General features: G+C 49.9%; 2 protein-coding genes across 5 annotated transcripts in view; one reads left to right on the forward strand and one right to left on the reverse strand.

Annotated features, from left to right (window-relative positions):
• The window catches only part of SERGEF (secretion regulating guanine nucleotide exchange factor), a 461739-nt gene extending 459997 nt beyond the window's left edge, over positions 1–1742 (forward strand). The window contains exon 15 of one of the 2 annotated variants that reach the window (XR_014465527.1): positions 672–1742. The gene's annotated coding sequence lies outside the window, so the exon portion shown is untranslated. The remainder of the gene's footprint in view (positions 1–671) is intronic. The other variant, XR_014465525.1, reaches the window with a different exon arrangement.
• OTOG (otogelin) overlaps positions 1–17916 on the reverse strand; it is a 175693-nt gene that overhangs the window by 22423 nt on the left and 135354 nt on the right. For all 3 annotated transcript variants that reach the window (XM_083164586.1, XM_083164585.1, XM_083164587.1), the window contains 8 exons: positions 13998–14181; positions 8782–9002; positions 7295–7433; positions 5583–5777; positions 2914–3126; positions 1449–1553; positions 1058–1168; positions 690–791 (listed from right to left, as the gene is read on the reverse strand). In XM_083164586.1, coding sequence (XP_083020712.1) covers positions 690–791; positions 1058–1168; positions 1449–1553; positions 2914–3126; positions 5583–5777; positions 7295–7433; positions 8782–9002; positions 13998–14181 — 1270 coding nt within the window. The remainder of the gene's footprint in view (positions 1–689; positions 792–1057; positions 1169–1448; positions 1554–2913; positions 3127–5582; positions 5778–7294; positions 7434–8781; positions 9003–13997; positions 14182–17916) is intronic.

The raw sequence follows: 17916 nt of genomic DNA on the forward strand, positions 1-17916 counted from the left end.
TATCAAAGATTGTTCGGAGTCCAAAATGGTTCTCAACAAGCTGCTTTTTGGGTGCTAAAATAAGGTAATGCCACTTGTAGTAGGAGCAGGGAAGACACTGGGTACATTTTGCTCTGTGCTGTGTACGTATAATAGTGTGATTACTGTAATATAATGCCGCGGCCTGCGTTCGCTCTGCCCGAGCCACCGCCTGCATACTCTCTGCCCGAGCCACCGCCTGCATACTCTCTGCCCGAGCCACCGCCTGCATACTCTCTGCCCGAGCCACCGCCTGCATACTCTCTGCCCGAGCCACCTCCTGCATACTCTCTGCCCGAGCCACCGCCTGCATACTCTCTGCCCGAGCCACCGCCTGCATACTCTCTGCCTTCCCTATTATTAGGAATAATAATAGGTGTCCGCCACTGAAGTAGATACTGTAGGTAGACAGATCGATCTCACCTACATCTAGGAAATGGGGAGGAATTGCACCAAAGCTACTGTCCAAATGACTTTTGTTGGAATGTAACAATGTAACAGTATGTAATAAATATTTATTTTGGAATGTTGTTTGGAGTCTCTCCCTTCTCCTAGATGTGGGTGAGTTCTGCCATCATCCTGGAATTTGATGTGTGCGAGTGTGTAATATATAGAATCATTGTTTTATTCTGACTGTCCCATCTCTTCTGTAGGCAACCACAAGAACTTACCGCAGTGGTAGGTAGGACAGCACCTCTCGGTAATATTGCCGGTGACGGTAAGTATCTCCCCCTCCTGGCAGGTAGGTACATGCTGGGAGCACACGTTACAGCCTGCACACACAATAACAGAGTATAACATTATACAGGTGCAGAGTGTTTGATCCTGCTACTTCCTGACCAGGTTGTGTATTATCCCCTGGCTGCACCTTCTGAGTCACCTCCCCGCTATGACACCCTGCACCCCTCCACTGCCACTCAGATCCAATCTTCTCACCCCATCATCTTGCCCCCCATACTGATGCATCAGCATCTGTCTGCGCAGTTCGGGGCGTGCGACTATAGACGGGGACGCTGGTACAGTACGAGGCGTTTCCTACCACAGAAGTGTCTGACGCAGCAGGAATCGTTCACGTGAGCAACACACAAAGTCTGGTCCTCCCGGCACTGAAGTCCCGCGTCCTCCGGATCGCACTTATCGGGGTCACATTCTGAAATGAAACACAGCGGTTATAGGACTGTATTATAGGGACGCTGGAGAACAGCAGCAGACTTTTACGCTCATTCCGAGGAATTTATCAACAATTGGGATATAAATTACAGACCACCTCCTGAAACCACGTAGACCCCCCTCACACCTTGCTTTCTGTATGTTCCCCTAATCCTTCAGTCTGTAACCTGATGCGGAAGGGACCTGTACGCCATGTTTCCTGTATGTTACCAGCTTGTGACCATCGGTGCTAAGTACTTCTCCATAGTAATGCCTCTTACCACATGTATATCGGGGACAGCAGGACTCATTCTGGTAATAGGAGATCAGCTTCTGGTGTCCGAAGCACGTCGGCATTTCTCCATCGCAGAGAGTTTGATTACAGACTAAAGACACAAAAATGTATCACTAAAAATCATTCTCAGTTTCTGTTGTTTATAAAAATATAATCGCGGATTAGTTTTTACTGACAGTATTATTTTTTTACAGTATGTCCAGATATTTATAGTTGTATCTGTTTCTTTTATGCTGTTACCTACTGATTGAAGTGGACACATTATTTGGAATTGTTTTGTTTAAATTGTAAAATCGAAATACCGATATTACTGTCCTTCATTTACACATCAATCCGAATAATAGTCATTTAAATAAAGAATTAATAAAATCATTCTCACAAACAAATCTGTGTCCTCTGGGTTCCACAGGAGCAGAAATATATATCTATATATATATAAAATGCTAACTACTCCTCACCTCTATGAGGTGAAGTAACCACTAGAGGCCACTTGATGGACCAAATTACTCCTTTGTGTGCTAAAAGATGTCATATCCGAAAGTAAAAGCAGTTTTTGCAGAGACACTGGTCTGTTTCAAACTGGCTGGATATGGAGAGAGGGGGCTGTGAAGACTGAGATTGGAGGTAGGAGCAGATAGGGACTGGGGCGGAGTTTGTGGGCTAAAATCTGTCACAGCTGAAAGTGAAAGTAAAAACGGTCACAGCTCAAAGTGAAAGTACACTACAGAAGCTGTCATTTTGACTGGATTTTAACTAGTTAATAATAATGTGATAAAAAAAATCATGACTGTACTCCGTGGACCCACCAAGCCTACACTCACCAAAAACTTACCGGCTATTAGAGAGACGTCAACATTTCCCTTCTCTTAGGCCCACCTGTTGCCCGCCTCATCATTAATGGGTCTTTGTTTAATAAATATCTATACTTATAGGAAATGTAGAGGGAGGGGGGCAGATTACTGAGGAGTCAAAGGCTGAACCTGACTTTCCTTTTTCATCACCTTTAAGAGACTTGTTTTCAGTTCATACAAATCAGCCGCAAGGCACAAAGGATAGGAGACTGGGGGGAGATAATCCCCCATCCCGGGGGAGATGTAACCGGCACGGACTTATACACCTTACTGAATGGGACACACATGAGCTGTCTGCAATGTTGTACTTACTGTATGTGCACTGTTCATACAGTACACAGGAGAAGGTATATAATGCACTAGGTATATCTGTCCTGTAACGGTGTGTACGGAACGTTTCACCGTCTGATCTCTCCACCCGTTATACCAGGCGTGGCCAAACTGTGGCCCTCCAGCTGTTGTGAAACTACACATCCCAGCATGCCTCGCCATAGTTTTAGCATTCCCTAATAACAAAACTGTGGCAAGGCATGATGGGACTTGTAGTTTGTAGAGGGCCATAGTTTGGACATGCCTGCGTTATACAGAATCCTCACTTACTGCAGATCTTTAGCGGGCAGCAGGACTGGTTATCGGACACAGGCACTGCCACCTCTCCGTATCGCTGGCACTGGGGTTCCGGGGTATCGGAGCAGTTGTACTGCACGGGAATGATGGTGTCATTGTCTGTACACGTGTACATACAACATCCCGTGACTGACGTTTTCCAGATCTCTCCAAGCTCACGTGGGGTCCCAGCGCTGTCTGTACATACTGGAATAAGGATAGATCGGATCTTACACTCAGACAGACATTGTTACCCAGTATTAATGGATCATTCAGGAACATAATTATGTTATGACATCATCTCTTCTCCCAACAGGAGCGACTCCTAAAATATCCACACATGTAACACAGCAGACACATGTAGTATAGACAATACCCTGCATATACACAATCACACATAGGGCCATATTCAATGCGGCCGGTGAGGGGGTTAAACGGGCAGGATCGCCAAAAACAAGTGGACCTCGCTGTTTAACCCCCGTGCCAGCCGCTCACCCTATTCTACGATCCGGGGGGATCCTCAGTGTCAGAAGATGGCGAGAATTCCCCCAAACAGCGAGGCTTGCGGCTAATGCAGGGATCCCGCTGCATTTCGCCGCGAGCCTCACTATTTTAGCGGCCACACACGGTGTTTCTCCGTCGCTGCAAAAAGCTAGCGAGGTGGAAATGGCGCGTGCAGGGGGTCAGTTGAATACACCCCATACTGTATATACAGTACACAACAATAGACAAAAACATATTAAATGATCACACACACGCACAAAATATCAGACAGCCACACACATAAACACAACATTGTTAGTCTCACACAGGCCCTGATTCAGGTTGGCTCGTAATAACCAAATTCACAACGGGGTTCGATGTTGCGGGTCTGTGCATGTCTTCGGTGAGTATCACACTCGCCGAGATGTGCGCACACAGCGGTACGTGCAGGGGGACACTGAGCGTTTCCTGGGCATTCCCACAAAAACGGTGGGTGCGCCCGGAAAAAGGCGTTCCACATGTGAACGCAACCGCGCCGAAGCCTGCTCGGGGCGGGATGTCAGCTGCCCACCCCGTCTGCATCCAGGAGCTCGCAAATAACAAGATTTTGTTCTTCCGTTAAATCCTTTTCTTCAAGTCCACAGGTGACACTGGAGTTACAGTGGGGAATAGAAGGGACCACAAGGAGCATCGGCACTTCAGAAATGAAACAGTGTGGCTAGCTCCTCCCCTTCTACTTCCCCCAAGGCAGTATTGGCCAATTGTGCCCGGAGGGAGCTGGAAGAAATCATACTTCCGAGAGGAGGTTATCACACAACAATTACACAACAATAACAGAAAAGTAGTGAAAGTAATGTGAACAAATTAATAATGAAACCACACAAACAAGGGAGTTCCAAGCACACGAGGAATCATCCCTGGTAGAAACTTCCAATAACTGAAGGTCACCAAGAACAAATTGAAGAACAGCGCCGGGAGGGCGTCCAGTGCCACCTGCGGACTCGGAGAAAAGGATTTAACGTAAGTACAGAATCTCCTTCATCCACTAGGTGGCGCTGGAGTTACAGTGGGGACGTCCCAAAGCTCTCATTAAGAGCGAAGGCGCTGAGATTCCCGTAATACCGAGCGACCAAACTGAGCAGCAGAGGCCGCAAAAGGTGTCAGTGGTAGAACCGAACAAAAGTCTTCTGACGCGATGCACTTTAACCTGTGTCCATGTCGACCACTTCCACCACTTGGTGGTGCACTCCAGCGCCACCAAGTGGATGAAGGAATAAAAAGTCAGTCTTGGCGGACTTTTACTTGTGAACGGGTGGCACAATCATTCGATGGTTGCCGAGAATGATTGTTCGCTCGTACACTCGCATGCAAATGCCGTAGTACGTTGGGCGAATTTGCGCTGCTTAGCGAGTCAATGTGAATCAGGCCCACTGTATTCGCCAAGTACATATAACCACTTATCAATCATCAAACGGTCACACAAGATACACTTCAATACACACATACACAACATCAGGCAATCACACACACACACAATTACACATAGGAAAGCAGTATTCTGCTGGAGGCATCAATGGCCACAATAAAACTGATATTGGTAAGCTCAGGGCAGCTGAGACATCGGGTGGGCCTGTGTACTGTGGGGGCGGCAGGGCTATGCCCTGCTGGGTTGGACATACATTTGGGGGTGTGGTTGCAGGGGGAGGTGCTTATACCAGTAAACAATCCGTGTACGGTCAGGTGATCTATACAGTGGATTAGTAGTTATGTGTTTTGCAGGTAAGGAACCCTGGGAATGTAATAGCTGCTATACTAAATATATCTGCGAGTCGCACACTAGCAGCTGAGTGGGTGCAACGGAGCAGGAATCAGGCGCATGCATAAGGCTAAGTAGAGTGATGGCATTATTTGCCCATGTCAGATGCAGAGATATCTGTTGGATATTGTGCCCCAGGGAGTGTACAACTGCACACTGATAGCCATGGCAGCTACTTTCACCAGAGGATGGGTAGAGGCGCCGCAGAATACACATTATGGGAAACACTTATTTCCCAGCACGCAATGCATCTGACTTGTGTGCGACACAATAATGTCAGACAAGCATGCTCACGCCCACCATCAGAAATGCACGCCCACCGTCAGACCGTTCTGGTTAGTATAATATAATAATGCACACTCACCACATTTGCTCTCCGGGATGCACACAGCTGAGTACGGCCGGTGTAACACTGATCCCACTGCGCAGGCACAGCCCTCGGTGAGTGTGGAACATGATTCTGTGTCATACAGATCGATCTCGTTGTTCTGACATGTTCGGGGGACATCACAGACGGGCAGACACGCTCGGTAAGTTAGTGATCCCGGGCAACTAAATGCTGCAGCGGAGAGATGGACAAACAGTGATAAATCAGCCATGGAATTATAACAGAACGTCATTAACACCCGACTATTGCAGCTGCATGCACCAGGCTATGCGTTATACATTGCTGCTGCATGCACCAGGCTATACGTTATACATTGCTGCTGCATGCACCAGGCTATGCGTTATACATTGCTGCTGCATGCACCAGGCTATGCGTTATACATTGCAGCTGCATGCACCAGGCTATGCATTATACATTGCAGCTGCATGCACCAGGCTATGCATTATACATTGCAGCTGCATGCACCAGACGATGCGTTATACATTGCAGCTGCATGCACCAGGCTATGTGTTATACATTGCAGCTGCATGCACCAGTGTTGTGCGTTATACACTACCACTGCATGCACCAGGCTGTGCGCTATACACTACCACTGCATGCACCAGGCTGTGCGGTATACACTACCACTGCATGCACCAGGCTGTGCGTTATACACTACCACTGCATGCACCAGGCTGTGCGTTATACACTACCACTGCATGCACCAGGCTGTGCGTTATACACTACCACTGCATGCACCAGGCTGTGCGCTATACACTACTACTGAATGCACCAGATTATGCGTTATACACTACCACTGCATGCACCAGGCTGTGTGTTATACACCATCACTGCATGCACCAGGCTGTGCGCTATACACTACCTCTGCATGCACCAGGCTGTGCGCTATACACTACCACTGCATGCATAAGGCTGTGCGCTATACACTACCACTGCATGCACCAGGCTGTGCGCTATACACTACCACTGCATGCATCAGGCTGTGCGCTATACACTACCACTGAACGCACCAGATTATACGCTATACACTACCACTGCATGCACCAGGCTGTGCGCTATACACTACCACTGCATGCATCAGGCTGTGCGCTATACACTACCACTGAACGCACCAGATTATACGCTATACACTACCACTGCATGCACCAGGCTGTGCACTATACACCACCACTGCATGCACCAGGCTGTTGCCTATACACTACCACTGCATGCACCAGGCTGTGCACTATACACCACCACTGAATGCACCAGATTATGCGCTGTACACTACCACTGCATGCACCAGGCTGTGCGCTATACACTACCACTGAACGCACCAGATTATGCGCTATACACTACCACTGCATGCACCAGGCTGTGCGCTATACACCACCACTGCATGCACCAGGCTGTGCGCTATACACTACCACTGCATGCTCCAGATTATGTGCTATACACTACCACTGCATGCACCAGGCTGTGCGCTATACACTACCACTGCATGCACCAGGCTCTGTTATACACCACTGCATGCACCAGGCTGTGCGCTATACACCACCACTGCATGCACCAGGCTGTGCGCTATACACCACCACTGCATGCACCAGGCTGTGCACTATACACCACCACTGCATGCACCAGGCTCTGTTATACACCACTGCATGCACCAGGCTGTGTGTTATACACCCTCACTATTTGCAGTCACTTACGACAGGAATCTGATTTTCTCCATTCGATGCATATGTTGAATTTGTGGCACATGGAGACGTACGCGGTCAGGGCTTTGCAGGGATCCTGGATGTATTCTATATCCTGCACCCACAGCTCACAGAACGCTTCCGGAGACACCTGCCAAGAAATAGAACAGATACATCTGTATGGGAATATTCTAGATCAGTGGTTCCCAACCCTCGTCCTCAAGTACCCCCAACAATGCACGTTTTCCAGGTCACCCAGCGGGTGCACAGGTGCACTCATTATTCAGACACATTTCAAATGATCCACAGGTGGAGCTAATGATGTCACTTATGATTCTGTGCGGTGACCTGGAACACGTGCACTGTTGGGGGTCCTTGAGGACCAGGGTTGGGATCCACTGTTCTAGATCCATCATCAGAGGAGAGTAACAGAAGCTTTACAATAACACAGATGCTTGTGTAAGAAGCCGCATGGTTCAAGAGATCTGTGTAAAAGGGGTCACAATCCTGGGTGTGATCCGGCTTGTAGGTGTAAAAGGGAAATAAGATGGGAGTTCTATTGAAGATGGGAATTTGCCCATAGCAACCAATTAGAACGGAATCGGTACATCTATCAGAATGAACTTAGGTCTACAGTCATTAGGTCGACCCCACTAGGTCGACTGGCAGGAAGGTCGACCTGATTTAAGGTCGACATGGGCCAAGGTCGACATGACTTAAGGTCGAATTTGCATAAAGGTCGACATGAGGAAGGTCGACTGGTCATAAGGTCGACATGGGTTTTTCACTGTGTTTTGTTCCGAATGTCGACACAGTCGACATGGACACAGTTGGCAATGAGAATCGGACGCTCGCAATGCTTCGGGCACGGTGGCTCGCTTCGCTCGCCACAGCTTTAATAACCTCCTCCACGCCCTAGTGGATGGTAGGGCATGAAATACCGCCTGTCGGCTAAAAAAACTGTGAAAAACCCCATCGACCTAATGACTGTAGACCTAAGTTCATTCTAATAGATGACCGCTTCCCATTAGAACCTACTTATTTAGCAACTTCTAGATAACCTAATCTGATTGGTTCCCTATAACAACATCCCATTTTAGTTACTGTAGCCCTTAGGGCAGACATGTCCAAACTGTGGCCCCCAGCTGTTGTGAAACTACACATCCCAGCATGCCTTGCCATAGTCTAAGTATTCCCTAATAGCAAAACTGTGGCAAGGCATGATGGGACTTGTAGTTTCACAACAGCTGGAGGGCCATAATTTGGACATGCGTGCCTTAGGGGTTACTTGTACTCAGACCTAGTAATAAAATATGGTCAATAGTAATGTTCAGGCCATTTAGGCTTCATGGGACAGGCAAATCGTTACAGATACCCTGAGCCTGGGACTTCCTCAGATACTGACTCTGCCACTGTCAGGGCCCATGGCACCCCACAATGCCAGCGACGGTGCCAGCCGCCTACACCAGCCCGCATAGTGCTTTATGAATGGTACATACATAAGGATGACAGCTGCTGAAAGCCGTCTTTACGATCATTCCAAAACACTCGGAGCAGTCCACAACTGAGCAGTTCAGATCCTGGTGCCTTTCTTTTCCAACATATTTCAGCGTGTACGGAACTTGCCAGCTGTCCAGGAACTCGCCGGAATCATCGCTCTTGGTCAGGACCCGGCCATTGGGTAATATTAAATCGTTTGTTGCATTTCCGTCGCAAAATCCTGAAAGAACGGCCGCAATGAGTACACAGCTTGTGTCCTACAGGCAATATAATATACAACCGCCATGATAGGTGTATAACATTACAGTAACACCTCCCTGTCCTGCCGCCATTGTGTACGTGGGGTAATGCAGGAGGAAGTACGACCGACACATCACTGATAGCGAGAAGCAAGATGGATTTACTGTGAATGATTCCACTTTAGCAGTCAGCTCATGGGAGACGGCCCCTGGTACAGGACACCACGCACTTGTTCTTGGAGAGTCGCTAATTAATGCTGCTGTGAGTTTTACAGAACTGTTTTGTCTACAGAACGTCTGATGATTACACTTCAGCATCGCTGACATTTGCAACAATTTAATTGGCGGAAGAAAAAGAAATTTGTCAGTATAGATATAAAACACACTGTCAGCGGCCATGCACGCAATGGCCACGTGACTAGGTACACCTATTCTAGTACTGGGGTGGGATCCCTCTCCACGCACGCAATGGCCACGTGACTAGGTACACCTATTCTAGTACTGGGGTGGGATCCCTCTCCACGCACGCAATGGCCACGTGACTAGGTACACCTATTCTAGTACTGGGGTGGGATCCCTCTCCACGCACGCAATGGCCACGTGACTAGGTACACCTATTCTAGTACTGTGGCGAGATCCCTCTCCACGCACTCAGTGGCCACGTTACTAGGTACACCTATTGTAGTACTGGGGTGGGATCCCTCTACACGCACGCAATGGCCACGTTACTAGGTACACCTATTGTAGCACTGGGGCAGGATCCCTCTCCACACACTCATTGGCCACGTTACTAGGTACACCTTTTGTAGTACTGGGGCGGGATCCCTCTCCGCGCACTCAGTGGCCACGTTACTAGGTACACCTATTGTAGCACTGGGGCGGGATCCCTCTCCACGCACGCAATGGCCACGTTACTAGGTACACCTATTGTAGTACTGGGGCGGGATCCCTCTCCACGCACTCAGCGGCCACGTTACTAGGTACACCTATTGTAGTACTGAGGCAGGATCCCTCTCCACGCACTCAGCGGCCACGTTACTAGGTACACCTATTCTAGTACTGGGGCGGGATCCCTCTCCACGCACTCAGCGGCCACGTTACTAGGTACACCTATTCTAGTACTGGGGCGGGATCCCTCTCCACGCACTCAGCGGCCACGTTACTAGGTACACCTATTCTAGTACTGGGCCGGGATCCCTCTCCACGCACTCAGCGGCCACGTTACTAGGTACACCTATTCTAGTACTGGGGCGGGATCCCTCTCCACGCACTCAGCGGCCACGTTACTAGGTACACCTATTCTAGTACTGGGCCGGGATCCCTCTCCACGCACTCAGTGGCCACGTTACTAGGTACACCTATTCTAGTACTGGGCCGGGATCCCTCTCCACGCACTCAGCGGCCACGTTACTAGGTACACTTATTGTAGTAATGGCCCGGGATCCCTCTCCACGCACTCAGTGGCCACGTTACTAGGTACAATTATTGTAGTACTGGGCCGGGATCCCTCTCCACGCACTCAGCGGCCACGTTACTAGGTACAATTATTGTAGTACTGGGCCGGGATCCCTCTCCACGCACTCAGCGGCCACATTACTAGGTACACTTATTGTAGTACTGGGCCGGGATCCCTCTCCATGCACTCAGCGGCCATGTTACTAGGTACACCTATTCTAGTACTGGGCCGGGATCCCTCTCCATGCACTCAGCGGCCATGTTACTAGGTACACCTATCTAGTACTGGGCCGGGATCCCTCTCCATGCACTCAGCGGCCATGTTACTAGGTACACCTATATTGTACTGGGGTGGGATCCATTTCCAATACTGGGTACAACCCCCCCCCCCCCTTGTCTCTAGAACAGCCTGACATCCCAGTTGCATGGACAAGTTGCAGAAAAAGCTCCCGTTCCACCATATCCCAGGTGCGCTGCTGTACTGAGATCTGGTGACTGTACTGTAGTTCATGGACGGGGGTGCTGGAAAGTGTGGACCAGGTGATGGGAAGCATGGAGTGTAATGTGGAAGGGTAGAGAGAGATGATGGGAAGTGTGTGACTAAATAGTGGAAAGGATGGAACCTTGGCCATATAAGGGTGGGACGAGGCGATGACCAGTGTGAAGTGAGGTGACAGTAAGCACGGAGCGCGGAGATGAGAACATAGGGGTTACACAGAGGATATTACCAAGTAGGATTTAATGAGACACAAACAAATCATTGTCCAGGTCTTCGCTAAGTCTGAACTCTGCCTCTATGTGCTCGTCTGTAGACGCTGGTGGATACATTTACTTACATATACAAGATGTATACAACAGAAACCTCATAGGAACAGTAAGATCCTTCTGAAATCATTTCTGCTATAAATATCCCCAGGATGGAAGCGTTGTGGGCACAGAGACTCCTCAGGAATATTCCATGGAGAGAAAGCCGAGCCCTAGAAATCTGCCACATGATACATTGCTCTTTGGAGGGAATTTGGCCTCCGTCAGGTTTTACAAAATTAACTCAGCTCAGTTTATGTCCAGTAAAACCCAAGAGATGGGAACGTATACATCTAACGAGGCCCTAATGTCCACCTTACACAGAGGTGTCTGTGGGGTAAATGTATGACGCTGGGAGAAGTGGTATCTATCCCTATAAAGAATGTTATGTGCTAGGTGATAATGCTCCAGCCAATCAGCTTCTAACGGTCAATTTACATATTGTAGCTGATTGGCTGGAGCGTTATCACCTTGCCCATAGCGTTCATTATGGCGATAGATATAATTTCTGTGAGCTTTCTGCGGGGCTAGAATCGTGGGGGGCGCAAATCGCGCGGGGGGGTGTTGTGCCGTGAATAACGGGAGGGGGCGGGGGTTTGCAAATCGCGGGAGGGGGCGCAGCGAATCGCGGGAGGGGGCGCGGCGGTGCTGTGAATCACGGGGGGGGTCACGGGGGTCCCGCGAATCGTGGGCGGTTTGCTGGGAATCGCGCGGGGTGCTGCGAATCGCGGGAGGGGGGTTGCGGGTGTCCGGGGAGGGGGGGGATGGGGGAAGAATGGTGGATGGTGGGCGTGCACTACTGTAGCCCTGGCTGGGCGGGGGGAGGTGATGTCAAGGGGGTGGGGTGTGTAGAACTTTATACAAATACTGTAGAACATAGGTCTTCAACCTGTGGCCCTCCAGATGTTGTGGAACTACATGTCCCAGCATGCCCTGAGGGTTTTTGGCATGCTCTTATAGGAAAAAATGTGGCAATGCATGCTGGGACATGTAGTTTCACAACATCTGCAGGGCCACAGGTTGAAGACCCATGCTGTAGAACACTTTTCCCTAGGGGGGGCGGGTTTGTGTATCCTGCTGGGCGGGAACGTTATATACACAGGGGATGAGTGACAGATCTGGCTAAATATATAAGAGATTATACGGCATGGAAGGAGAAAGTACACATGGTACTCTCGTGTGGCAGAGCATCTAAGGGGCGCAAAATGCCAGACTGCATGTGTATAGATACAAGGTAAAGGAGCCAGATCTGCAGAGCGTCAATGAGTGATGTTCTATAGAATACTGTGAGGACAGCAGTATGTGGCACCTATCAGGAGTCGTTATTACAACAGGTTTTGTATCCAGCGGCGGCTCTTACCTCTACGGAGGAGGGGGCTGCCGCAATGCCCCCTCCGCTGCCCTGTCACCGTCCTCGTGGTCCTCTCCTCTGCCAATCCTAGTCCCAGCTGTCAGTCCTGGTCCCCACCGCAGTGCCAGCGCATGCACAGTAGCTTCTCCGGTACTGTGCATGCGCTGGCCCCCACCCCCAGCCTCTATGGGCTGCTTTTGCAGCAGTCCACAGAGGCATATTCAGGGTCCCGGGTCCGGCGCATGCGCAGAACCTGGTTTTTATGGACTGCCGTTCTGCAACCCATAAAGAGGCGTGTCGGAGGGAGGAAACACATCCCAGTGGGACTGCCTTGGGTGACTGGCAGGTCGGACATCCAGTAGGAAGTCATTGCCAGTCACAGTGAAGCCAGTGCAGTCTCACAGACAACAGTGGCGGATTTTACTTGGGGGGCTGCAGCCTATATGTAAAAACCAACACTGTTTGTATCACACAAAACCACGTACAGTATCTGTGCAGAGAACTGGCCACGGATCTGTAGAACTAGATCCTCTTTTTCCCTGAAATACTCTCTACACCTGGCACAGATCCCCCGACCAGCATTCTCCATATCATTTACTGATTGGTGGAGCGAGTTAACAAATAGATTCCTGTAATACTTCTGATATTTGACACTGATTGATAGAGAAATACAGTAGAACCCGGTGTTATGTTTCATATCTCTAACTGATTGGTGGAGAGATCATAGAATCAGATGCCCATGGTACTTCACATACATCTGGCTGATAGGTAGAGATCAGACTGTAGATCCTGGGGAACTTGAAGTATTTGCACGCTGAGCGCTGGTAGGGGGATTGTACACATCGATCCTGGGGTGATCTCTATAGCTGGCACAGAGGGCCTTTATTCTTTATACCGAGGGCGAGGTCCAGTTGAAGCAATTATATTTACAATGTCGACAGCACCTGTAGTCTGATCCTAACCTTACACTGCCCAAAGTCCCCCCAAACACTTATACGATTCAGGCAATTTTCATTCAACTCTGACAGATTGGGCCAAGAGATCGGATGAAAACTGTAAAATCCTATTTGTTTTATCTCTGATTCCGTGCGCATCGGCTCGGAGCCGGAGATCGCAAGGGCTGCACTAAGGATTAGTTGGATCCCGCAGTCCTAACTGGGATCGCATACGATATACTGTATTGTATGCAAGAGGAACACAGACCCCACCATACCAGGTAAGTCACCTTTCAGACCACCAGGAACATTATGTCAACATTCATTCAAGTCATCAAAATCCACCCGACCCCTGTTGGAGATACCTCCGCCAGACCCCCAAGTGGCATCAGAACAGAACAGAAAGATGACGTAATAAACGTTGTACTCACCGCACAACCCCATAGACGTTGGCTTACTGGTGGAGTTGGATTCAATTATCATGAGCCCAGTACTGTGAAACCATTGGATTTTAACGTTGGATGGAGTGTCGATCAGATACATATTTCCAGTATCCACAATTTTATAGCCATATTTCCTGACCATTGGCCAGGCGTTCCTGGAGTTCACAGCAACCTACAAATAACGGCATTTGTAACATCCAAAATCAGGCTGTTTTTTCAAGCATATTTTCTGAGTACTTTATATCTGCCTCCCCCAACCTCAGAACATGAGCAACAGAGACCCCCAACCTCAGAACATGAGCAACAGAGACCCCCCAACCTCAGAACATGAGCAACAGAGACCCCCCAACCTCAGAACATGAGCAACAGAGACCCCCCAACCTCAGAACATGAGCAACAAAGACCCCCAAACCTCAGAACATGAGTAACAGAGACCCCCAACCTCAGAACATGATCAGCAGAGACCCCCAACCTCAGAACATGATCAGCAGAGACCCCCAACCTCAGAACATGAGCAGCAGAGACCCCCAACCTCAGAACATGAGCAGCAGAGACCCCCAACCTCAGAACATGAGCAAACAAGACCCCCAACCTCAGAACATGAGCAACAGAGATCCCCAACCTCAGAACATGATCAGCAGAGACCCCCAACCTCAGAACATGAGCAACAGAGACCCCCAACCTCAGAACATGAGCAAGAGACCCCCAACCTCAGAACATGAGCAACAGAGACCCCCAACCTCAGAACATGAGCAAACAAGACCTCCAACCTCAGAACATGAGCAACAGAGACCCCCAACCTCAGAACATGATCAGCAGGGACCCCCAACCTCAGAACATGAGCAACAGGGACCACCAACCTCAGAACATGAGCAACAGAGACCCCAACCTCAGAACATGAGCAACAGAGACCCCCAACCTCAGAACATGAGCAACAGAGACCCCCCCCCCACCACAGAACATGAGCAAACAAGACCCCAACCTCAGAACATGAGCAACAGAGACCACCAACCTCAGAACATGAGCAACAGAGACCCCCAACCTCAGAACATGAGCATCAGTGACCCCCAAACTCAGACCATGAGCAACAGAGACCCCCAACTTCGGAACATGAGCAGCAGAGACCTCCAACCTCAGAACATGAGCAGCAGAGACCCCCAACCTCAGAACATGAGCAACAGAGACCCCCCACCACAGAACATGAGCAAACAAGACCCCTTACCTCAGAACATGAGCAACTGAGCCCCCAACCTCAGAAAATGAGCAACAGAGACCCCCACCACAGAACATAAGCAACAGAGACCCCCACCACAGAACATGAGCAAATAAGACCCCCACCACAGAACATGAGCAAATAAGACCCCTAACCTCAGAACATGAGCAACAGAAACCCCTAACCTCAGAACATGAGCAACAGAGACCCCTAAACTCAGAACATGAGCAACAGAGACCCCCCCAACCTCAGAACCTGAGCAACAAAGACCCACAACCTCAGAACATGAGCAACAGAGACCCCCAACCTCAGAACATGAGCAACAGAGACCCCCAACCTCAGAACATGAGCAACAGAGACCCCCAACCTCAGAACATGATCAGCAGAGACCCCCAACCTCAGAACATGAGCAACAGAGACCCCCAACCTCAGAACACGAGCAACACAGACCTCCCCCCACCACAGAACATGAGCAACAGAGACCCCCAACCTCAGAACATGAGCAACAGAGACCCCCAACCTCAGAACATGATCAGCAGGGACCCCCAACCTCAGAACATGAGCAACAGAGACCACCAACCTCAGAACATGAGCAACAGAGACCCCAACCTCAGAACATGAGCAACAGAGACCCCCAACCTCAGAACATGAGCAACAGAGACCCCCCCCCACCACAGAACATGAGCAAACAAGACCCCAACCTCAGAACATGAGCAACAGAGACCACCAACCTCAGAACATGAGCAACAGAGACCCCCAACCTCAGAACATGAGCATCAGTGACCCCCAAACTCAGACCATAAGCAACAGAGACCCCCAACCTCAGAACATGAGCAGCAGAGACCTCCAACCTCAGAACATGAGCAGCAGAGACCCCCAACCTCAGAACATGAGCAACAGAGACCCCCCACCACAGAACATGAGCAAACAAGACCCCTTACCTCAGAACATGAGCAACTGAGCCCCCAACCTCAGAAAATGAGCAACAGAGACCCCCACCACAGAACATAAGCAACAGAGACCCCCACCACAGAACATGAGCAAATAAGACCCCCACCACAGAACATGAGCAAATAAGACCCCTAACCTCAGAACATGAGCAACAGAAACCCCTAACCTCAGAACATGAGCAACAGAGACCCCTAAACTCAGAACATGAGCAACAGAGACCCCCCACCCTCAGAACCTGAGCAACAAAGACCCACAACCTCAGAACATGAGCAACAGAGACCCCCAACCTCAGAACATGAGCAACAGAGACCCCCAACCTCAGAACATGAGCAACAGAGACCCCCAACCTCCGAACATGATCAGCAGAGACCCCCAGCCTCAGAACATGAGCAACAGAGACCCCCAACCTCAGAACATGAGCAACACAGACCTCCCCCCCACCACAGAACATGAGCAACAGAGACCCCCCCCCCACCACAGAACATGAGCAAACAAGACCCCCAACCTCAAAACATGATCAGCAGAGACCCCCAACCTCAGAACATGAGCAACAGAGACCCCCCAACCTCAGAACATGAGCAACAGAGACCCTCAACCTCAGAACATGAGCAACAGAGACCCCCAACCTCAGAACATGAGCAACAGAGACCCCCAACCTCAGAACATGAGCAACAGAGACCCCCCCACCACAGAACATGAGCAAACAAGACCCCTAACCTCAGAACATGAGCAACAGAGACCCCCAATCTCAGAACATAAGCAACAGAGACCCACAACCTCAGAACATGAGCAACAGACCCCCAAACTTAGACCATGAGCAACAGAGACCTCCAACCTCAGAATAGGAGCAACAGAGACCCCTAAACTCAGACCATGAGCAACAGAGACCCCCAACCTCAGAACATGAGCAACAGAGACCCCCACCACAGAACATGAGCAAATAAGACCCCTAACCTCAGAACATGAGCAACAGAGACCCCCAACCTCAGAACATGAGCAACAGAGACCCCCAACCTCAGAACATGAGCAACAGAGACCCCCAACCTCAGAACATGAGCAACAGAAACCCCTAACCTCAGAACATGAGCAACAGAGACCTCCAACCTCAGAACAGGAGCAACAGAGACCCCCAAACTCAGACCATGAGCAACAGAGAGCCCCCCCCCACAGAACATGAGCAAACAAGACCCCAAACTCAGAACATGAGCAACAGAGACCCCCAACCTCAGAACATGAGCAACAGAGACCCCCAACCTCAGAACATGAGCAACAGAGACCCCCAACCTCAGAACATGAGCAACAGAGACCCCCAACCTCAGAACATGAGCAACAGAGACCCCCAACCTCAGAACATGAGCAACAGAGACCCCCCCACCACAGAACATGAGCAAACAAGACCCCTAACCTCAGAACATGAGCAACAGAGACCCCCAATCTCAGAACATGAGCAACAGAGACCCACAACCTCAGAACATGAGCAACAGACCCCCAAACTTAGACCATGAGCAACAGAGACCCCCAACCTCAGAACATGAGCAGCAGAGACCTCCAACCTCAGAATAGGAGGAACAGAGACCCCTAAACTCAGACCATGAGCAACAGAGACCCCCAACCTCAGAACATGAGCAACAGAGACCCCCACCACAGAACATGAGCAAATAAGACCCCTAACCTCAGAACATGAGCAACAGAGACCCCCAACCTCAGAACATGAGCAACAGAGACCCCCAACCTCAGAACATG

This window comes from Crinia signifera, chromosome 11 (genome assembly GCF_055691185.1).
Source record: "Crinia signifera chromosome 11, ASM5569118v1, whole genome shotgun sequence".
Taxonomy (NCBI): Eukaryota; Metazoa; Chordata; class Amphibia; order Anura; family Myobatrachidae; genus Crinia; species Crinia signifera.